The 22,678-nt window shown below is 42.4% G+C and overlaps 6 protein-coding genes across 6 annotated transcripts; 4 read left to right on the forward strand and 2 right to left on the reverse strand.

Moving 5' to 3' along the window:
* The first annotated feature begins 175 nt into the window (after positions 1–175).
* H1-2 (H1.2 linker histone, cluster member) lies at positions 176–1,852 on the forward strand. The gene has a single exon (XM_065912357.1). The coding sequence runs from the start codon at positions 203–205 to the stop codon at positions 842–844; it is 642 nt and encodes a 213-aa protein (XP_065768429.1). The 5' UTR covers positions 176–202; the 3' UTR covers positions 845–1,852.
* A 3,794-nt stretch (positions 1,853–5,646) lies between these two features.
* H3C3 (H3 clustered histone 3) lies at positions 5,647–6,057 on the reverse strand. The gene has a single exon (XM_065912854.1). It carries the CDS (start codon positions 6,055–6,057, stop codon positions 5,647–5,649), a length of 411 nt encoding a protein of 136 aa, XP_065768926.1.
* An 876-nt stretch (positions 6,058–6,933) lies between these two features.
* Positions 6,934–7,393, reverse strand: LOC136151487 (histone H2A type 1-like). Its single transcript, XM_065912663.1, has one exon. The coding sequence runs from the start codon at positions 7,391–7,393 to the stop codon at positions 7,001–7,003; it is 393 nt and encodes a 130-aa protein (XP_065768735.1). The 3' UTR covers positions 6,934–7,000.
* Positions 7,394–7,741: 348 nt separating this feature from the next.
* LOC136151579 (histone H2B type 1-B) lies at positions 7,742–8,122 on the forward strand. Its single transcript, XM_065912823.1, has one exon. The coding sequence runs from the start codon at positions 7,742–7,744 to the stop codon at positions 8,120–8,122; it is 381 nt and encodes a 126-aa protein (XP_065768895.1).
* A 12,842-nt stretch (positions 8,123–20,964) lies between these two features.
* On the forward strand, positions 20,965–21,357 carry LOC136151504 (histone H2A type 1-B). The gene has a single exon (XM_065912690.1). It carries the CDS (start codon positions 20,965–20,967, stop codon positions 21,355–21,357), a length of 393 nt encoding a protein of 130 aa, XP_065768762.1.
* Positions 21,358–22,267: 910 nt separating this feature from the next.
* On the forward strand, positions 22,268–22,678 carry LOC136151604 (histone H3.1). The gene has a single exon (XM_065912859.1). It carries the CDS (start codon positions 22,268–22,270, stop codon positions 22,676–22,678), a length of 411 nt encoding a protein of 136 aa, XP_065768931.1.

Below are 22,678 nucleotides of genomic sequence, written 5' to 3' on the forward strand. Positions count from 1 at the left end.
TTAGGGTATTTTAATATTTTCCCCCTTTTGTGAAGTAAAACAAACACAACTTGGGCGCATCGCGGCGGCTCAGAGCCTGCCAGCCAGGCGGGCGACCGGAGCACCAATCAGCGCGCGCCTGCGCTCTATATATACGGCGGCCCGGCCCAAGCGCAGCTTTATCGGCGTTTTGCCACTAGTACCCGTGTCTTAGATCTTCACCATGTCGGAGACTGCTCCTGCTGCTCCCGCTGCTGCACCTCCTGCGGAGAAGACCCCAGTTAAGAAGAAGGCTGCTAAAAAGCCGGCTGGGGCGCGCCGGAAGGCCTCCGGGCCCCCGGTGTCCGAGCTCATCACCAAGGCTGTCGCCGCATCCAAGGAGCGCAGCGGCGTGTCTTTGGCTGCGCTCAAGAAGGCACTGGCGGCTGCCGGCTACGATGTGGAGAAGAACAACAGCCGCATCAAGCTGGGTCTCAAGAGCCTGGTGAGCAAGGGCACTCTGGTGCAGACTAAGGGCACCGGGGCTTCCGGCTCCTTCAAGCTCAACAAGAAGGCGGCCACCGGGGAGACCAAGCCCAAGACGAAGAAGGCGGGCGCGGCCAAGCCCAAGAAGGCTGCCGGGGCGGCTAAGAAACCTAAGAAAGCCACAGGCGCGGCCACTCCAAAGAAAGCAGCTAAGAAGACCCCGAAGAAAGCGAAGAAGCCGGCCGCAGCTGCGGTGACCAAGAAAGTGGCCAAGAGCCCCAAGAAAGCTAAAGCCGCCAAGCCCAAGAAGGCCGCCAAGAGCGCAGCAAAGGCGGTTAAGCCGAAGGCCGCTAAGCCCAAGGTTGCCAAGCCCAAGAAGGCTGCCCCCAAGAAGAAGTAGGTTGTTAATCGTCTGCTTCTAAAACCCAAAACGGCTCTTTTCAGAGCCACCACTGATCTCAAGAAAAAGAGCTGTATTACTCTATTTTGGACTGTGTATGCTTAGTCTCTCTAGACTTTTCTTCAAGGATAGGTTTGCGCGGGAGCTGCAGTGAGAGGAGGGGTGAGGTTGCAGAGTTTGAACCCATTCCTGTGGGTTGCCCCTTGGCCTGCGGTGGCCTCTGTCAACCCCTGGTCAGCAGCTGAAAGCGCTTTCCGCAGGCTTGCGTACTTGGGATTTCCGCCGGCCCCGCCCCACTCCTGTGAAGAGCAAAAACAACCACCGCTGAACTCAGCCAGTTTCTTAGTCTTAATGGGATATTCCGATTGGACTAAGAACTCATTCAAAAGTCCCGCCTTGCTCGCCGGTTGGCTCACTCCTCCAGCCTGTGATTTTTCACCCTGTTTTTAATTGGATGGTGAGTGTGCTCCACCCGTGGTCTCTAATGTTTTGTTTTCTTTATGTTGGGTTAGCCCTATTTGTTTGATAGAGAAATGTTTCGTATTTCGGACATTTTCCATGTTTTCATGCTGTCGTGGGGGCGTTGGTATTCAACCCAGGCAAAAGGGTGAGTACTGACGCCGTTGCCTCGCATTCTTAATTTCTGTTTACTCTGGCAGCAAAGGAACATTTGAAAAATGCTAGAGCGGTGGCAGTGATTCTTCCACCAGAAGCAAAGCGGGACCAGGGATCTTTCTGTTCCTTGCACTTGTAACTTTATAAGCAAATGTGTGATGATTGACAGCATCAAAAACAACTTTTTGTCGGCCATTTTGTCCTGGCCGGTCAGTCAAGGATCCTCCTTTTCGGGAACTTCAACATCTGAAAATCTTAGATGCTTTAAACGCCTTTTTGTGCAATCCAAATGTTTCTACGCTAAGCAGTAAAAAATGTATACTGGTAAAGTTTTGAAACGTGTTTATATGGGACGGGGTGGCGTTTTTAATAAAGGACTTTTGTTTTCATTAACAGCGTTGTATGTGGATTCTTTCATTTTCGTGGCCTTTCTCCCGGGTAGAGAATTTCTCAAAAGACCGTTTACCGGGGCAGGGGCTTCTGCAGAGTTGCAAAAGTTTGATTCTCTTGTTTTTCTTTAAACCTCTTGTGAATGACCTTTTGTGGTGTAAATTTTGTGGTATAAATCTGGGTTTATATACAGTTGATCCTAACACTGAAGAAAGATGTTCTTTACTTTCAAATAAAACATAGTCATCAAAAACAAATATGTTTTCTAATAAGGCTGGAAGGAAAGTTCATTCACAGAGAGCTAAGTCAAAATCTCTCATTTTACCTAGTCTTTAAATAATCAACAGTTTTCTCAGTTTTATCCAAGTTCTTAAATTATGTTCCCTTCCTTCACAGTGGTTTACATAGTTGACTCACTGGGGTCTAAACACCCATTCATTTGAATCTAAAAATTAGTTTAACAAAAAGTCTCTTGTCACAATTTGGCTTATAAAACCTAAACTTTTAACATTATTAATATTTTTAATATTCACTTATAGAATATTGAGAACAGCATTAATATACTTAAATAATTGGCCAAAATGACTGATTAGCCAGAAATGGCAATGAATACTGCATAAACTGCTGACTGACAACTGAAAAGTCATGAAATCTTCATGTATGCTAAAAATGTAACATAAAGGTTCCTTGTAAAGCATTATTCTATTTTTGTCTATACATACTCAGTGATTTCATGGCTGAAAAAGTAAATATCTTACTACTTCCTCTGGGCAATGCTCTAGGTATCATATTTTCTATACTTGGGGGAGATATAAAAGGTAACTTTGTGTTTCAAATCCATGTCAAAGAGAAACAGGCCCAGTACTAGATATGATTACATCATTAAAGAATTTCAGAAGGGAACAGGGATTTAGGGCACAGTGGTAACAGCAATAGTGTTTTGAGGTAGTTTTTTTTTTTTTTTTTCCTCCTTTGGACATGCCATAAGGCAAGTGGAATCTTAGTTCCCTAACCAAGAATCAAACCCATGCCACCCTGTAGAGAGTACAGAGTCTTAACCACAAGACTGCCAGGGAAGCCTCAATATCTGGCATGTCTTGAGCACTAATTTACAAGATGCCAAGCTCTGTTGCTGAGCACTCTTGATTTATTTTCAAACACATTCTTGCCACAGTGCTTTGAGGTAGGTACCATTATTACTGAGGCTTGATCACATTAAGGACATAATTATTTACTTTCTGATCAGTAAACCAGTATAATAACCCTCCATGAAGAGTGCTATTCCTCAGAAATATGGTAAGAGCCACGTATGTCTTAAAAGTTTTTCTAGTAGCCACATTTTAAAAAAGTAAAACAAGTAAATTCATTTCAATAATATTTAACCCACTAAAATAAAAATATTATTTCAACAATAATCTAAGGTAAAAACATGAGATTTTTTAAATTCTATTTTTCATACTAATTCTTTGAAATGTGGCATGTGTTTTACACTTCAGCTCATCACAATTTAGACTAGTCACAGTTTTCATGTGCTTAATAGCCACAAATGGCTAATGGTTACTGTTTTGAGCAATATAGCTCTATAGTAGATACTGAAAGGAAGACACAAGAGAATATTTACTCTGGAGTAGAATTTAGACATTTCCAAGGAAATAATTATGCTGACCTTGTCCTGAAGTCTAAGACTAAAGATCATAAAGTACACTCAGTTATCCCTAGGACCTGATGTTTCTTCTGGTCATCCTGCCCGCCGCATCTCATACCAGGCTTCTGACCACAGGAATCTGATAACAGATTTTAGCAAAAGCCAGGCCACTGTAGGCCCTCCCTGTTCATCCTGAGGCAGCCCAATCTCCAAGAGTTTCTGTTGAGGAGGAAACTAGGTCTGATCATCCATTTCTGGATAATCTATCTTATCAATAAAAAATATTTAGTTTGGGTTTGGCATGAGACTTCCTGGCAACGATAACTTCCTCCTCTATTAAATAGATACAGTGAGAGAACTTGCCTTTCAGTGTTGTAACAAGTGTTATATACAATAATTTAGGGCAATTAGATCATGCAGTACTTGATCCATGGAAAACTATCAGTCTTAGTTATTAGACTGATTCTTCCAAGGAATCCATGGTTTTATTTTCTCCCTTGCAAAGGGACCCCTCTTAAGGTGGTGATAGTCAGTACAGAGTGGATTAGTTAACACCTATAAAGTTGTCCCAGCGAACTTACCTGGACTGAAAGTGTTCCCATTGCTCAGAGTTGACTTTAAATACCCTCAATGAAGTTTCTCCTCCTGGTATATTTCTTTGACAATGGTACCATCATCCAAAGCATCATGCAAAGCAGTGCTCTATCCCAGATTACTGAGACTCATCCAAGACCAGTGATTCTCAACAGGGTACTCTGCTGAGGTATGCTAGAACTGAGTAGTAGGAGGGTGGGGAAGGCCATATGTAATTTGGAAAAGCATAGCCAGTGCTGAGAGGCAGATTGACCCTGAAGATATGAAACTCAAGTGTCAGACTCTGTATTTCCAAGGCCCTGGAAGGGGCCCTGGGAGTATAGTCTGTTCACTTGCTCTCATTTAAACATATTCCTTTAAATGTTGGCATGTTTTAATTAAGGCTGGTTAAAACCTTTATTTCCACTCAGTGTTCTCTTATGCTATAATTCACCTTTGTCTGATTATGTTGGGATATTGATGAGAATATTTAGGACTTGAGAACATTTACTGAATCTAAGTTTTGTTTGGGGTTATTGAAATATATAAAATGAAGTGTAGATTTGTTCATATATAGTTCACTTGATGCTAGCCAGTCTGATCTAAAAATGTCTTCAGGGCATACTACTTATCACCGACAAAAAGTGAAAAGTGAAATTGTTAGTCACTCAGTTGTGTCTGTTTGCTACCCTATGGACTTTAGTCCCCCAGGTTCCTCTGTCCTTGGAGATTCTCTAGGAAAGAATACTGGAGTGGATTGCCATGCCCTTCTCCAGGGGATCTTCCTGACCCAGGGATAGAACCCAGGTCGCCTGCATTATAGGTAGATTCTTTACCATCTGAGCCACTGACAAACTCACCTAAATTATTGGTAAGAAATTGGACTAAATGTCATTTATCCGTGTGCCCAATGGGAGTGAGTACATAGTGGAAAATTGAGATGTGAAATGTATAAAATAGAAGCTAGTCTTTGAAGAATTCTTCCAAATTTGAAAACTCACATATGAAAATTTGAGAGGATTTTCCAAGTTTGAAAACGAGCCTTAAAGCGTTACTTGACATTACTTGTAGTGCTTTGAAGCTGAAATTCTTCTCTAAGTTATCAAGAGGATAAAACAAATTGTGATCACCTTAAGAAAATACTGAATTCTCTTCCCACTGACTTAATATACTGTACAGAAAATATTGAACATTTTCCTTTAAAAATGGAACCAGAGTATGCAGTCAAAAATATAGACAAAGCATTATAGCCTGAGTTTTGTGCCAGCTACGGTTCCTTTTTTAAAAGTTTTCTCATCTACTTTGTAACTCTGTACTTATAGTCACATTATATCACCTGTAGGTCTCAGCAATCGGCCGACTCCATTGGGTACATTATACCTGTGTACACGTCAATATCTTAAGTGTTACCAGTGACACTTCTCTGGACAATTTAATAGCTTTTATGAACCTTAACTCAACCTCTACACTTCCTGCCTTTTCGTAGTTTCTAATTCCTCACTGACAGTGTTACAGTTACTTTAGGTGAACTTATGGGTGGCTCTAAAAAGAGCCTTTTTTAAGTACAGAGAAGACAACTTTATGCCCTCTCCCCGCGGATGCGGCGGGCGAGCTGGATGTCCTTGGGCATGATGGTGACGCGCTTGGCGTGGATGGCGCACAGGTTAGTGTCCTCGAAGAGCCCCACGAGATAGGCCTCGCACGCCTCCTGCAACGCCATCACGGCCGAGCTCTGGAAGCGCAGGTCGGTCTTGAAGTCCTGCGCGATCTCGCGCACCAGCCGCTGGAAGGGGAGCTTGCGGATCAGCAGCTCGGTGGACTTCTGGTAGCGGCGGATCTCGCGCAGAGCCACCGTGCCGGGCCGGTAGCGGTGGGGCTTCTTCACGCCGCCGGTGGCCGGCGCGCTCTTGCGGGCCGCCTTGGTGGCCAGCTGCTTGCGCGGCGCCTTGCCGCCGGTGGACTTGCGAGCAGTCTGCTTAGTACGAGCCATTACGAGTGATCACAAACCAAAGGTGTGCTACAAGCGAAGTTAGTTGCCTTTAAATATAGTTGGAAGCATTCTGATTGGTCTCGAAATTTTTCAAAAGTACCGCGCGATAAAACCATTGGCTAAAAAGTGACCGGAAGAGACCGGTTAATTTCGAGAGACTCTGATTGGATGAATTACTTACACACGTATTTTCTATGCCCCCCCCCTTTTTTTTTTAAATCTAGGCGATCCGAAGGAATTTTCCTAAATTGTTTCATCATTATTGGCAACTTTAACGTACATAACGAACCATTTAGACACCATGTTAACTTTTGATTCAGTATACGAGTGGAACCTAATATTCTTAATTCTTGACACGTTCTCAAGGTTGTCAGTATTTCTGGTCCAATCCTAAATTGAGTACAATTGTCCTTTCTCCCCCAGTTGGGTTAGCTTTAAATCTACACCTACCAGGACTACCACTTTCTAATTTTGGTCATCAGATCTCCCCCAATTCCGACTCTATATTCTGTAAAACTACATGCCAGGGTCCCTGGGTGGATGATTTAAAAAATCACATGCATGCAAAGGTGGAATTGATGACGTATATGCACTGGATCCTGATAAACTCCAATCGGAAAAAAACTTAAAAATTTTGAAAGCAAAGGCAAGAGAAAACTAATCTTGGCAAGCGTAATTTATTTGGTTTTTGTTACCTCAAGGTTAAATACTGTTCTAGTTTCCTTTCTCTTTATAAAGCCCCTTGTGGATTACAAAGGTTTCACCAGCTATGCCCTAAAACAATGCTTGTGGAAACTTTTCCGGAGTCTGTGTTTCAACGTCACTAGTCCTTTTGCAAACAGTTAACCACACAGCATAACATGGCTACCAGCTTTTTTCATGAAAATGTGGATGGCTCTGAGAAGAGCCTTTAGGCAGCTTTGTTTCTTCTTTTATCTAGGCTTTACTTCCCTTTCGCCTTGTGGTGACTCTCGGTCTTCTTTGGCAGCAACACCGCCTGGATGTTGGGCAAGACACCGCCCTGAGCGATGGTGACTTTGCCCAGCAGCTTGTTGAGCTCCTCGTCGTTGCGGATGGCCAGCTGCAGGTGGCGCGGGATGATGCGCGTCTTCTTGTTGTCCCGGGCCGCGTTGCCCGCCAGCTCCAGGATCTCGGCTGTTAAGTACTCCAGCACCGCCGCCAAGTACACCGGGGCCCCGGCACCGACCCGCTCGGCATAGTTGCCTTTACGGAGCAGACGGTGCACTCGCCCGACTGGAAACTGTAAACCAGCCCGGGAAGACCGAGTTTTCGCTTTAGCTCGAGTTTTGCCTCCTTGTTTACCACGTCCAGACATAGTAGTACTTGTAAAACTCAACAGCAAAATGTCTGGGCAGAAAGGAAAAGACTGGATGACCAAAGCGTGGAAAAAAACTTTTTTATAGACGGTAGAGGGATGCGGCATGTAGGTTTCCTATTGGTCAAAAGTACGATGCTCTCTATCCAATACAAAGAGAAAATGTGTATCCCTTATTTGCATAAACCCTCCATCCAGACCTTAGTGAACCTGTACTGTCTTACCCAATGAAAAGTGAGAATTCTCGATGCCTCATTTGCATTGAGGCACCATAAATAAATGGTCTTTGAACTCAGGCTACTTATCTTAGTTGTAGAGGCTACCGCTTAATATTTCTAAAAAAAAACAATGCCTGAGCCATCTAAATCGGCTCCGGCTCCTAAGAAAGGTTCTAAGAAAGCCATCACTAAGGCGCAGAAGAAAGATGGCAAAAAACGCAAGCGCAGTCGTAAAGAGAGCTATTCTATTTATGTGTACAAGGTTCTGAAGCAGGTCCATCCAGATACTGGCATCTCATCTAAGGCCATGGGTATTATGAATTCCTTCGTGAACGACATTTTCGAGCGCATCGCAGGCGAGGCGTCACGCCTGGCGCATTACAACAAACGCTCGACCATCACATCCAGGGAGATCCAGACGGCCGTGCGCCTGTTGCTGCCCGGGGAGCTGGCCAAGCATGCGGTCTCTGAGGGTACGAAGGCCGTTACTAAATACACCAGCTCCAAATGAGTGCCGCATAGGCACTTAATCCAAAGGCTCTTTTCAGAGCCACCCACTTTATCGAAGAAGGACTGTAACTGCCGTTTTCTCGCGGGGTAAATGCAATTTTGTCCTACTGACTAGATTTAAGCACCTACTCTAGTGGGGTTAATAGTTGAAGCAATTTTGGAGCTAGAACCGCTAGTTACTTGAAAGGTCTCTTGGCATTAAAGAGACATTCCTCAAAAGACACATCCTCCCGTTACCCATGGACTAAGCAAGCATCCAGATGCTTGGAAATGCTCACTCTTTTCCACGAAGCCTCTTAAAATTTTTGATGGTGATTAGAATGTTGCTCCGGGGTAAGGAAGTGGTTGAGGGATTTCAGAGTGCCGATCCTCAGGGCATCGTTAGGCAGGTTGCCTTTTCAGGGTAAGTTGCGGGGAAAGTAAGTCAGTGGGGTTTTCTCCCTGAGCTTGAACTCACCCTGGTATTGGGGAAACTAAGCAAAATCACCTGTCGTTTCTTTAGTCAGCCGCGGACACCTATGGGGTGTTAACTCAACCTTGCACCTCAAAATTGCACATGAGTGAAATGAGATTTTCCAATTTCTCATTATAATTATTTAGTGATGAAAACAGTCAGTGTAAAGCCATTTCCATTTTTCTTGCATTCCTGATATCCGGGTTCCAGTTTCCTGGGTAATTTACCTTCCTGGGATGGCACTAGAAGGGATTGAAAGTATGGCACTCCCAACTCAAGAGGGGAAAATGGTTTCAATTTCCTGCCGGCGGCCCCCCCCCCCCCCGCCCCCATCTGGTGTCACCTCATTTGCAGACTAGGAGGGCCCCAGATGGAGAGGAAAGTGTGCTAATTTTTCTCGGGAAAATTTTTAAAAGAAAACCTACTCCAAAAATAATCCTGACAGGAAGGGCCTTGGGTGTGGAAAAGGAGTCAGTGGGGCTGGATGAGGGGAAGAGCCATGAAAAGTCAGCGGTTGACTGCATATTAAAAAGGTGGGGGAAAGTCTTTTCCTTTGGTTTATGAGCACTATATTTAGGTGACATACATCAGTGTGTTTGGATAAGGAGATTAAAAACATGAAGTAGAATTTCTCAAAAAGACCACTTTTAAACTTTAAAAGTTAAATGAGCTTTCCCCAGATCCCACAGAAATTCGGTAACTGCTATATGAGAAGACTTTCCTGTCTCAGCATACACAAAACAGTTTTGAAACAGAAGCTTAGAAGTTATAATTCTTGGTTTTTAGTTGTAACCCCCTCGCCTCATCTCTGGGGAAAAAAACAAAAAAGATGGAACTCAAGCTGCAGTTTAAGAATTCCTGTCTGGAGGGATGAGATCTTGGTGGCAATATAAATTCAGCCTCTTCAAAACTACCTTCTGGTGTAGAACTTCTTAACATTTGCCTGCTCACTTGCTTCTATCTTCCTGCTCCTTCTTCCCTCCTTTCTTCCTAATAGTTGATATTTTACAGAACTATATACAGTCAGCAAAAACAAGACTGGGAGGTGACTGTGGCTTAGATCATGAACTCCTTATTGCCAAATTCAGACTTAAATTGAAGAAAGTAGGGAAAACCACTAGACTGTTCAGGTATGACCTAAATCAAATCCTTTATGATTATGCAGTGGAAGTGAGAAATAGCTAAGGGACTAGATCTGATAGACAGAGTGCCTGATGAACTATGGATGGAGGCTCGTTACATTGTACAGGAGACAAGGAACAAGACCATCCCCAAGAAAAAGAAATGCAAAAAAGCAAAATGGCTGTCTGAGGAGGGCTTACAGATAGCTGTGAAAAGAAGAGACGCAAAAAGCAAAGGAGAAAAGGAAAAATACACCCATTTGAATGCAGAGTTCCAAAGAATAGCAAGGAGAGATAAGAAAGCCTTCCTCAGTGATCAGTGCAAAGAAATAGAGGAAAATAAGAGAATGGGAAAGATTAGAGAACTCTTCAAGATAATTAGAGATACTAAGGGAACATTTCATGCAAAGATGGGCTCAATAAAGGACAGAAATGGTATGGACCTAACAGAAGCAGAAGATATTAAGAAGAGGTGGCAAGAATACACAGAAGAACTGTACAAAAAAGATATTCACGACCCAGATAATCATGATGGTGTGATCATTCACCTAGAGCCAGACATCCTGGAATGTGAGGTCAAGTGGACTTCAGGAAGCATCACTACAAACAAAGTTAGTGGAGGTGATGGAATTTCAGATGAGCTATTTCAAATCCTAAAAGATGATACTGTGAAAGTGCTGCATGCAATATGCCATAAATTTGGAAAATTCAACAGCGGCCACAGGACTGGAAAAGATCAGTTTTCACTCCAATGACAAAGAAAGGCAATGCTAAAGAATGCTCAAACTACTGCACAATTGCACTCATCTCACACGCTAGCAAAGTAATGCTCAACATTCTCCAAGCCAAGCTTCAGCAATACATGAACGGTGAACTTCTAGATGTTCAAACTGGATTCAGAAAAGGCAGAGAACCAGAGGTGAAATTGCCAACGTCCGCCGGATCATCAAAAAAGCAAGAGAGTTCCAGAAAAACATCTACTTCTGCTTTATTGACTATGCCTTTGACTGTCTGGATCACAATAAACTGGAAAACTCTGAAAGAGATGGGCATACCAGACCACCTGATCTGCCTCTTGAGAAATCTGTAAGCAGGTCAGGAAACAACAGTTAGAACTGGACATGGACCAACAGACTGGTTCCAAATAGGAAAAGGAGTATGTCAAGACTGTATATTGTCCCCATGCTTATTTAACTTATATGCAAAGTATATTATGAGAAGCGCTGGGCTGGATGAAGCACAAAGTGGAATCAAGATTGCTGAGAGAAATATCAATAACCTCAGATATGCAGATGACATCACCCTTATGGCAGAAAGTGAAGAACTAAAGAGCATCTTGATGAATGTGAAAGACGAGAGTGAAAACATTGGCTTAAAACTCAACATTCAGAAAACTAAGATCATGGCATCTGGTCCCATCACTTCATGGCAAATAGATGGGGAAACAATGGAAACAGTGGCTGACTTTATTTTGGGGGGCTCCAAAATCACTGCAGATGGTGATTGCAGCCTTGAAATTAAAAGACGCTTACTCCTTGGAAGGAAAGTTGTGACCAACCTAGACAGCATATTGAAAAGCAGAGACACTACTTTGTCAACAAAGGTCTGTCTAGTCAAAGCTATGGTTTTTTCAGTAGTCATGTATGGATGTGAGAGTTGGACTATATAGAAAGCTGAAAGCAGAAGAATTGATGCTTTATAACTGTGGTGTTGGAAAAGACTCTTGAGAGTCCCTTGGACTGCAAGGAGATCCAACCAGTCCATCCTAAAGGAGATTGGTCCTGTGTGTTCACTGGAAGGACTGATGTTGAAGCTGAAACTTCAATAAATACATTGGCCACCTGATGCGAAGAGCTGACTCGTTTGAAAAGACCCTGATGCTGGGAAAGATTGAGTGCAGGAGGAGAAGGGGATGAGAGAGGATGAGATGGTTGGGTGACATCACCGACTCAATGGATATGAGTTTGTGTAAACTCTGGGTGTTAGTGGTGGTCAGGGAGGCCTGGCGTGCTGCAGTCCATGGGGTCACAGAGAGTTGGACACTACTGAGCAACTGAACTGAACTGATACCCTCAAATGCAAGCCCAAACCAAAATCTGGTCCTCCTAATTTCAAAGGTAGGCCCTTTTGACATCTGTATAAATAAATACATGGCTGATCTCTAACAAGCAAAAAAAAAAAAGTTACATGACTGGACTTCAGGCTAGCCTTCAAAACTATAGTAGAGGAATGATGAGAAGCCAAAAGTAAAATTAATACATCTCCCCAGTTAATTCTGATGATCTACCAACTTTACTCATTAATGTGTGACAGGGAAGAGGCAAAGTCTTCCACCATGTTGGAACTGTGACTTTAACCTTTGCTTTTGTGGCTTTTGTTTTCAGAATCACTAAAAGGATGCTGTCTATAGCTGTAAGCAGACCCGTTTGAGGAGGTAGTTATCACCTTAGGTAACTACAGTACAATTTGAACTAGGACTGTAGACATGGCCGATTGTTAATTAAAATTCTTTTCTGAGTATCACTCTTTCTGTTTGGTCCAGCAAACATTTGTTTACAAAGCATTTGTCTTTTTTCATTTTACTGTGAATTGCCTTCCTGCCTTTTGAAGTCCCAAGCTCCTAACCCCTAATCTGAGATGGCATAGCAAGCCTCAACTGTGTAACTTGTCCTTGGGTCTAATTTTTATTTTATCCAACCCCCAAATGAAACTAACTTGGACTTTTCCCTGTTAGTCAGTCTCATAACAATTTAATTCTTAGATCAGCTTAAAGAACCTAGGAGGGTAGAGGAAACTTTTTTCCTCCCCAAGGACCACAAGGGCACACAATGTCATCATCTAGAACACAGATACTTAATGTTAGGGGAAGCACACTGACTGAAACCGCCCACCCTGGCCAGGCACCATAGTAACCATTTGCATGAGTTGTTTTATGACAGGAGATCCTGATAAGGAATACGGAACTAATAAGCCACCACCAGCCGGAAGAGTTCAGGAAAGATTGAAAGAAGACACTACCTGTCCGTCCACTTCCCAGAATCCCTCTTGCTAGCATCCACCTTGGCTGAGCGATGCGTGCGCCACCAGGAAAGACTCTGAACTAAAATGATTGGCCAAAGACTACCCGGAAACGAATCCCATCACCATAAAACCCAAGACTGCGAGCCACGCGGCAGAGCAGTTCTCCTGGGTTCCCTTACCCTCCTGCTCTCCACCCGGGTGCCCTTTCCCAATAAAATCTCTTGCTTTGTCAACATGTGTCTCCTCGGACAATTCATTTCCGAGTGTTAGACAAGAGCCCAGTTTCGGGCCCTGGAAGGGGTCCCCCTTCCTGCAACAAATGGCGACCACGAAGGGACATCTTCTTCGCTGAGACTGACATCCTGACCACTCGGGGTACTCAGGCGCCAGCTTGCCTGCCAATGGACCAGACCCAGCGGCCGCGACTGGGACCCTTTTGTCCCTGGTCTCCTCCTGACGCGGACAACTGGCCAGAGTGCCCCGACCGGTAAGGAACAAGAGATTTTATTGACCTCCCTCCCCTTCCCTCTCTCTTTCCTCTCCTTAGCCCTTCCTATCCTTCCCGTTTTTCTAGTCCCCCGGTCCTGGACGCAGGAATCTGGTCGAAGGGCCTCAGCCTGAGCTGTGGATTGGAGACTGATCACCTCCTCTTGGCAGAGAACTCGAATTCTGGTCTTGTTTCTGGTAGGGCCGAGTTCCAGTCCTCCCTTCTCTGGAAGCCCAGGGAAAAGTCCCGTAACGCCTGGGTGTCTGCAGGTGGCAGGAGACGTCTGTAAGGCCACCCCTTTTGCCCCCCTTTCCCGCCTCCTCCTCCTCCTTCTTTCAACCTGGCTTCCTTTCCTCCTTTTGAAATCTTTAAAGACATCTCAAGTTCTGTGTCTCTATAGAAGGTTTTCTGAGAGACTGCATTCTTGTATTTAAGGGAGTGTCTGATGAGGACTGCCAGGTTTATATGTGTGCGTTTTAACTCTGTTCTGTGTCGTGATTTGTGACGGCCGTTTTGCTTTGTCTAGCCACCATTTAGACCTGCCGCCATTTTGTTAAAACTTGATTTTCTTTCCCTGTGCCTTGAGACCAGGGCTCTCAGGAACACTTATCTAGACCATCTCTAACTCCTGAGACTGAGAGAAAAAAGAAAAAGCCTTTTAAAATGTTATTTAAATTTTATATTGTAATATCTAATTCATGACCAAACTTAGAAAATGAAGCTAGATCTTGCAGTGTGTCTGTCTAAATATGTCTTGGTATGTTTTTGTCTCTGGGTAATATTTTTTAGGTTAATTTGTAAATGAGCTCTATTTAATTGGCTTAAAAAAAAAAAAGGTAAGCGCTTACAAATCAAATAATTCTAAATTAAACAATAAATTCCAGGTTCAGGTGAACTGGGAAATATTCAGTATTAAATATCTGATATTAATGTTTGTTTGTTGACCTATCTAATATAGACATGTCTTAGAGTAATTAACATCAAGAAAAAGATTAAACCTAGGTTTAATATAAGTTAAATATTATATCTGTTACAAGTTTGTCAACAAGGAAATTACCTCGAGTGAAGAAACTTCTAAAAAATGTAAATGAGATATGAGTTTGTATTCTTTAAGAATATCTGTCTACAATAGTCTCCCCAGATTGGCGTAACTGAAATTTCTAAGGGTTGTGCTAAACTAAGTATTAGAAGTCTATTAAATAATTAGGTCATTTCCAAATGAAATAAGATTTTAAAACATTTACTACTAAACACTGACTTCCTTTTACAGAAAAACTAAAGAGATTTGGAACCATAAATGAATAATGTTTGATGCCATCCTAAAATGTTTTAAGAAAGCAAGGGTTTTAGAATTTATCACTGGTATTTATGTTCATCAATCTATAAAATGCTAATATAAAAGTTAGCTCTTGGTTGCTAAAGGAAAGCAGGAAGAGTGATTTCAGTAAAAAAGTATGAAAAAAATACTAAAAAGAGTTATGCATAATCAGGATTTTCTAAAATTGGATTACAATTAGTTAGATAAGTAGATTTTGTTAGGAATGACATGGGTGTAAGAAAACTGCTTAGAGCCAATTAGGTCCAAGATGGCGGAGCTGACTTTCACTAGACCTTGAGCCTTGGTATTTACGCCCATTGTGACATATCAACAAGTTAAATGATACAGCCATCAACATTGACTAAATCTGACCAAATGTTCTAAACGCTTTTAATTGATCTTTTCGATAAAAATTCCTAAATCGAATTCTTTTAAAGTTCCTTTGACCTCTAGCTAACTTTGGGGTGCTTCAGAGGGCCCCTGAAACATCCCAAAGAGAGATATTAAACTGTGTTTATTTGGTTGGTTAAATTACATGAAAAAGATTATCAAATGAGCAAAAAAATCTGCTCATGTTATAATGTATGGTAAAATTACTAATACAGATATCCTAAAAATTATATGGAGTTCTTAACATTTTGATATGTCTTGGTGTTCTAATGAGAAACCTGATGACTTCACAAAAGTTAACAAAGGACTGAATGAACCAGCGAATATGCTTATAATTTTTATGGTTTCTATCTGAAAAATTACAGGTTTAAATCTTGTGTTTTCCGGGAGTAAGGAAAACATTCCTCTCAAACTAATTATAAAAATAATTTGGTAAAATTACGTTATAAACAAAACAATTATATTTTCTCTCTATCTGACTCCTCCAGAAATTTGAAACTCTTAAGTTTCCAGTAAGTTTATCAAATGAGCTAAAAAGGTTATCTCACTAACAGGTACAAAAATCTCAAGGAATTTTTGAGACCTTAAAAAGAGAAGAGTTCACCTAGATTTGTTATTCAAAATCTGTGATAAGCCTTTGGTGTGAGTTTCCCAGTCCTGTTTTATATTAAAAGTTCAGTCTGAGATTCTATAGGTGTTTCAGCAAAATAAAAAGTCTATAATCAATTATGGTTATATAAATCATCAGACCAAAATTAGTGAGAACAGACCTATTTTGCAAACAAAATAGCCTTAATTTGGTTATATTTGATAAAAATGAGGGTAACTTTGGAAAAAAAAAATATTTCAAAAAATGTTAAATCCCAGTTTGTTCATGGAGGTCTGCATGTAGTAAGACTCATTTCTTAGATAGTTCTTTGCTGTTATGTGATATTAATGCAAAATTTAATTAAATTCTTAAAGAACACCCTAAGTTTGTTTCTGAAGCTTACCTCAATAATCTATCTTTGGATGAAAATTGGATGCCTCATGACCTGCAACCAGGACTGGAAAAAGACATAATTTAAGGGACTGTCTCCAACGTGGATGGAAGGACTTTTTATCAGGTACTCTTAACTAACTCTTGCACAATGAAACTGAAGAAAATTAACTCTTAGATTAATTCCCACTTCCAAAGGCCCCTACACTGGATTAATCTATAGAGAAGACAGCTGACCTGATCTCACCTTAAAATGATGTTCAAACAAGAGAAACTACAGTACACCAGGATGAGAAGACAACAACATCAGAGGTAGACAGCTTGTCCAAGATGCTGGACCTGATTCATATGATCATTTATAATGTTTTCTTGACTTCTTAGACTTTTGCATATAAATCAAATGCTTTTCTATCACAGGCCTGATACTATGCTAGTTTTAAAAATCAATCCGATTATTGGGTTTGTGACCAATTATCTGTGTCTAGCTCTGGGTTACCTTGATAAATTTCTCTACTACAAGACTCTAACTGATTGGCCCTGAGGAAATTTACTTAAAAAAATTATAGTCATATTCAGGTTACTATGATACTACCAGACGGGATCCCTTCACTGGGCCAATTAATAATGCCTACTCTGACTCTGGCCATAAATTTGAGCCTTTTTCTATTCCTCAAGCTCAATCAGAGCAACACAAGAAGTTTCAGCAAAAGAAAAAAGTCTCCCACAATTATGAGATAGATTTATGTAGATAACACTAAGCTATGGTAATTTAGGTTTAAAGTCTCTGTGTTAAAAACAATTAAATCATACTAAAGATAACCAGTCTAGTAACACTAGAAAACTGGGCTGTGTGCCTTATAGATGGCACACAGGATGGCCCCTGTCTATTGGCACCAATGTATAATTTCCCTGAAAGATAAAGATTCGTACAGAGTAGACTAAGTCAGACAACCTGGGATATACTGGGCTACATCTAATAGAAGCTCTTAAGTCTTACTCGTGACTTTACTAATACTGCTGGCTATGTTCTTTGTATTTCACCTGTTTTACAAAATTGCTGTTTCTTACACTGCCAAATGTGTGACTGAGGCCTCTGATAAAATAATATATAGTTCCTTATGAAATCGATGATGATGACAGTGTAACTCTAGATATGAGAAAAAGCAACAAGAGGGAATGTTTTCCTGGACCAGAGGCTAGTAAGACAGGTGGTCCAGAGAATTTTAGATACTGTTTTATGGCCTAATCCAGTAACAGCACATTGAGAGGCTGGTCGACAAAATCTTTGCCAAACCTGAGAATGGACATTCTGAGCACCATGGGATAAAATGGTCATGAAATGCCCCCCTCAAAGTCATTGTCAAGTTTGTGAGCAAAAAGGGGCTTTGCCAACTGAAGATTGACACTTGCCATCTACATCTACAGTGATTATATCATGGCCACTGCAACTGCTGACTTTCAACGGCCCTGAAAGGAGTTCAGGGTGAAGATCAGGAATGAGGCGCTCCGTGCTCTGGGAAAAACTGGCAGAACAGGCCTTCAGATAGTTAGATCTTTTCAAGAGATTTTATGAGTCCCAATTCTTGCATCTTCTCATACCTAGAGAAACACTGACATCATTAATGGTGCCATCTGCTTTGGCTATTAAAGAAAAAATTTTTAAATTAAAAGTCAAAATAGAGTACTCAGCTATGGTTCAGACATCCTGAAAAATAACCAGGTGTTACTATGGGTGTAATTTCAGATTAGACATTGTATTGCTAAACACTGGAGTTTTCTGAGTCGTGTCAGGCTTAGATGCTACCATTCTCAAAAGTGTCTGCTGGAAGCTAGTAACTTCTACCTTACTTTTTATAAAACTAGGCAACTGGCCACCTGGCTACAAGTCTCCCTGAAGTGCCAGGTCCAGACTGGATTTCAGGCCTCTTCTCCTAAAAGAAAGAAATTTACTTTGTCTATTAAAACTCCAGTTATCCCTTCTCCAGCTACTACTAACTGGGTATGTTACAACAAAATGGCAGACCAAGGGATTGAGATTTTAATCATACAAGGCTCAAATCTAGGACTTGGAACTCAGGAATACTTCCAATTCAGTGTCTCTTCTCCAAGCTGAGGCGGTCCTGTGCCCCATTTTGACAAAAAGTTATCACAGTCATAGTTGCCCTGTTCCCTAAATAAAACTAAACAGGACTCCGCGGGGTGGCGACTCTGGAGTACAGATCTACTGAACTGTAAAATATAGGCTTTATTCAGCCTCCTTGACCTTCCCTGAGTTCCAAAGGGTAGATTCAAACAATTACCAATCAGAGAAGAAAAAAAAATACAGAAACAGAGGGGAAACAATCAAACGGTGGTACAGCCTTGAGACGGGTCCTGGTTCCGACTCAAAAAAAATATATGCATAACAATGTCTTTTGAGTTCTTCTACAGAACTAGAGCCCCCACCCAGGTGAAAGATGGTAACTTCAGACTAAACATAAGATTCTTAGAACACAGCTCTGTTGCTTGACCACCCGCCAATCATCCCAGCGGTGCCTCCTGTTTCTGGGGACCAGTGATGACCATCCTGTTAGGTCTCCTGTTTGGCCCCTGTCTATTTTACCTCTGAGAGGCGCTGACAGTTTCAAACTCAGTCACTGTTATTACAAGAGTGAAAGCTGGTTTCAGATATAAAACACCCCAACTTAGATCAGGTAGAGAGAGACTTCTACTCTACTAGGCAGGCCTACGCCCAGGCACAGCAGGAAGAAGTTACAGAAGAAAGAGACCTTCGCCCCAATTCCCAAGAAGCATCTTGAGTGTGAAGTCTCTCAGGGGGGAGTTGTTAGGGGAAGCACACTGACTGAAACCGCCCACCCTGGCCAGGCACCATAGTAACCATTTGCATGAGTTGTTTTATGACAGGAGATCCTGATAAGGAATACGGAACTAATAAGCCACCACCAGCCGGAAGAGTTCAGGAAAGATTGAAAGAAGACACTACCTGTCCGTCCACTTCCCAGAATCCCTCTTGCTAGCATCCACCTTGGCTGAGCGATGCGTGCGCCACCAGGAAAGACTCTGAACTAAAATGATTGGCCAAAGACTACCCGGAAACGAATCCCATCACCATAAAACCCAAGACTGCGAGCCACGCGGCAGAGCAGTTCTCCTGGGTTCCCTTACCCTCCTGCTCTCCACCCGGGTGCCCTTTCCCAATAAAATCTCTTGCTTTGTCAACATGTGTCTCCTCGGACAATTCATTTCCGAGTGTTAGACAAGAGCCCAGTTTCGGGCCCTGGAAGGGGTCCCCCTTCCTGCAACATTAACACTGCTCAGCAAATATATGTGAATAAATGCTGAATGTACATCTCTCTTAAATCCTCTTGATCCTTCTGATTCACAGTGATTTTTCTTCTCCCTGGGCTCTTATAATATTTATTCTTTAAAACCTTCAGTTTTAGATGCAGACTATGCTCTACTACTTAAACTTCAGGTATACAACCCCCTTCCTCCTGTTCCCCCGTTCTTTTCAAAATAGTATGAAGTCTTTGAGGTAGCATCTATCTTTTTACAACTCCCTTATGGGTTTTGAAACATTTCAGACACTGGGCCAGTGTTACTGATGTGTATTGCTGTTGTCCATGGTGAAGATAATAAATAATAAAAAAGAAGTGAACATTGCTAAGAAAAAGTCATAGGAGTCAGAAGACTTGACAGAAGGTAAAAAAGAAACTCTTTTTGGTTGCCTGGATCAAAACATAGTTCTCTGACTGAATTGGTTTAGGAGCAATTTTTTCCTAACCAGGTTCCTGTTCCTTTTACCATCTTGCTTAGGAGTTAGTAGACTTATAGGCTTGAGTCCTCAAAAATTCCTGAAATGATAGTCCACATACATCTGGGCTCCATCTATTTCTATTTCAATGACCATTATAAGAAAAAAATGGCAAGATTTCACTTGGCAACTTCTCAATTTTAGGTTCCTCGACATGAAAGCTTAAGACCAAAGACTCTGTACTAATATTAATATAGTGTCTTCCAGTATATACTGTAATCTCATTTTGAGTATTTATATGCTATGGGAGTTGTTAGTTCTCTCATTTCTTAGGAGTCCGGAGACTTACGTGCGGCAGTTTTTAGTACTCTAACAGCAAGAAGTCCAGTACGATATGCAGGATTATGGGGTTTTCTGAAGTAGTGTCCTTCCTGTGGGAGCCAAGTGAGAAAAAAGGGAAGGTGGGAAGGTTGGGAGTGGCACTGGGGAATGATGACAGTTTTCCAGCCACGAGTTTGGAATCCTTGGTCCCATTAAACTCAGTGTTATTTAGCCAAGGCAAAGAAACTGCGTCTCTCAGTTTCGCGTTCTCTAAAATGAGGACAGGTCTCTACATGCCTCCCAGGTGATCCTGGAAGGTCTCATAGGTAAGTTGAATGAAATGGAACTTTTTACTGTTCAGATAGTTTAAGTCTTGGGCCAAGACAAAAAACTATTATTTCCTCTTCTTCGTTTTCCCTATTAAAGAGTTAGAAAAGAGAAATATTGAGCATACTAATACTTATCTCTCTTTTTTTTTTAAATACTTCTCTCTTAAATATTATCTTAACGAATTATTCTGCATTTATTCCTTTCTAAAAATTATGATTCACAACCCCAATAGCTAAAAATTCAGAACAATGAAAATAGCCATTCCTGCTTCTTTTAAGAACCACCGTGTTGACAAAACCAAATAACTCCATTATTACTAGCATTAAAAGTCCATCAGAGTGGATGAGAAAGCCGTGTATGCAAATGAAGGATACAGGTTCCGATTCTCCATAGGTTCAAAATAGTAACCAATGGGAAGAGTGTACAACTAACGTCTCCTTAGTATATTTTTATTAGTACTTTTTTCAGAAAGTTTTTGTCACTAGACAGAAGTCTTGTATGCAAATTAAGAATGCAGATTCTGATCTCCCATTGGTTCCTTAATGATAGCCAATGGGAGAATAGCACAAGCCTACCTCCAGTTAGTATAAATACTTCTCTCGCTTTCGTTTTACTTATTTTCTGTTTGGTTTTTCTTGTGAAGTATCTTGCTTCGTAATTTAACGGATATGTCAGGCCGTGGTAAACAGGGTGGTAAGGCTCGAGCTAAAGCCAAAACTCGCTCTTCGCGTGCTGGGCTCCAGTTTCCAGTGGGCCGCGTGCACCGCCTGCTCCGGAAGGGCAACTACTCCGAGCGCGTTGGGGCCGGGGCCCCGGTATACCTAGCAGCGGTACTGGAGTACCTGACGGCCGAGATCTTGGAGCTGGCGGGTAACGCGGCGCGCGATAACAAGAAGACCCGTATCATCCCGCGCCACTTGCAGCTGGCCATCCGCAACGACGAAGAGCTCAACAAGCTGCTAGGTCGTGTGACCATCGCTCAGGGCGGCGTCCTGCCCAACATCCAGGCGGTGCTGCTGCCCAAGAAGACCGAAAGCCACCACAAGGCCAAGGGCAAGTGAAGTGTCCACGTTCCCACGGCACTTTTACTTTCAGTTACCCAGGAAAAGTCGATATAAACAAAGGCTCTTTTCAGAGCCACCCACTTTCTCCACTTACAGAGCTGTTATACTTTTAAATTATGCCCATGTGAAGGTTGTAATATTAGGCCAAAAATCACAACTAGGGAGTGTTTTCCTCACTATCCGAGAAAAACTTCGATCAAAATGTTTGCCAGCAAGTTTTAACAGAAAAATCACACGAGTTTAAATTGGCCGGTTAAACTGAGTTGAATCAGTTTCTAGTCCAGTATTTCCTTAATTCCAGCGGTGACGTGTGACATGTTTTCCGCACTTGGAGAGTTTATTAGCGAAAGATACTGAACTCTTAACCTTAAACATTTTTTGTTGATGTGATGGAACACCCAAACCCTCTGCATCTAGATTCCACTTTATAAAAGCATGTTATGCTGAAACAGTTGAGAGTAACTTACAGATCACTGGTACTTCAAGCATCTTGATTGTCCACAATGTTCGTGTTACACCCGAGAAAATCTGTCATTTTAGATGTAGCCCACCTACTCTTTCTAAGCACTTCCAAAATAATCTTTGGTGATTGTACTTTAAAAAAACCCATCGGCAGTGTCAGTGTTGCTTTGTAATTACTTTGCTGTATATTTTAGAAGTGAAAGGGTAAATAAAATGAAGTGAGGCTATTGGAGTTGCTATGGTAAAAGGGCAGGTTTATTCACCAACCGGAAAGCAGCTCTGGATTCTTCCGGGCAGACAGGCAGAGAAATGGACCAATCAGGGCAGGGCGCGGGTATTTTTGAATGTTCTTGAGTCCAATAGTTGTTCGCCTGGCTGTATAAAAGGAGGGCGACTGCCTACTGGTTGCTGGCGTTGGAGTAGCAGTATCGTTTCGGTCTTTAGCATGGCTCGTACTAAGCAGACAGCTCGCAAGTCCACCGGCGGCAAGGCGCCGCGCAAGCAGCTGGCCACTAAGGCGGCCCGCAAGAGCGCGCCGGCCACTGGTGGCGTGAAGAAGCCGCACCGCTACCGGCCCGGCACGGTGGCCCTGCGCGAAATTCGCCGCTACCAGAAATCTACAGAGCTGCTGATCCGCAAGCTGCCGTTTCAACGGCTAGTGCGCGAGATTGCACAGGACTTCAAGACTGACCTGCGCTTCCAGAGCTCGGCCGTGATGGCGTTGCAGGAGGCGTGCGAGGCCTACCTGGTGGGGCTCTTCGAGGACACCAACCTGTGTGCCATCCACGCCAAGCGCGTCACTATCATGCCCAAGGACATCCAGCTCGCCCGCCGCATCCGCGGGGAGAGGGCGTAA

Source organism: Muntiacus reevesi, chromosome 20 (assembly GCF_963930625.1).
Source record: "Muntiacus reevesi chromosome 20, mMunRee1.1, whole genome shotgun sequence".
In the NCBI taxonomy this organism is placed as follows: domain Eukaryota; kingdom Metazoa; phylum Chordata; class Mammalia; order Artiodactyla; family Cervidae; genus Muntiacus; species Muntiacus reevesi.

What these genes read in the sequence shown, in the direction of transcription:
- H1-2 (XM_065912357.1), top strand. Translation starts at nt 203, where the DNA reads ATGTCGGAGACTGCTCCTGCTGCTCCCGCTGCTGCACCTCCTGCGGAG.
- H3C3 (XM_065912854.1), bottom strand. Translation starts at nt 6,057, where the DNA reads ATGGCTCGTACTAAGCAGACTGCTCGCAAGTCCACCGGCGGCAAGGCG.
- LOC136151487 (XM_065912663.1), bottom strand. Translation starts at nt 7,393, where the DNA reads ATGTCTGGACGTGGTAAACAAGGAGGCAAAACTCGAGCTAAAGCGAAA.
- LOC136151579 (XM_065912823.1), top strand. Translation starts at nt 7,742, where the DNA reads ATGCCTGAGCCATCTAAATCGGCTCCGGCTCCTAAGAAAGGTTCTAAG.
- LOC136151504 (XM_065912690.1), top strand. Translation starts at nt 20,965, where the DNA reads ATGTCAGGCCGTGGTAAACAGGGTGGTAAGGCTCGAGCTAAAGCCAAA.
- LOC136151604 (XM_065912859.1), top strand. Translation starts at nt 22,268, where the DNA reads ATGGCTCGTACTAAGCAGACAGCTCGCAAGTCCACCGGCGGCAAGGCG.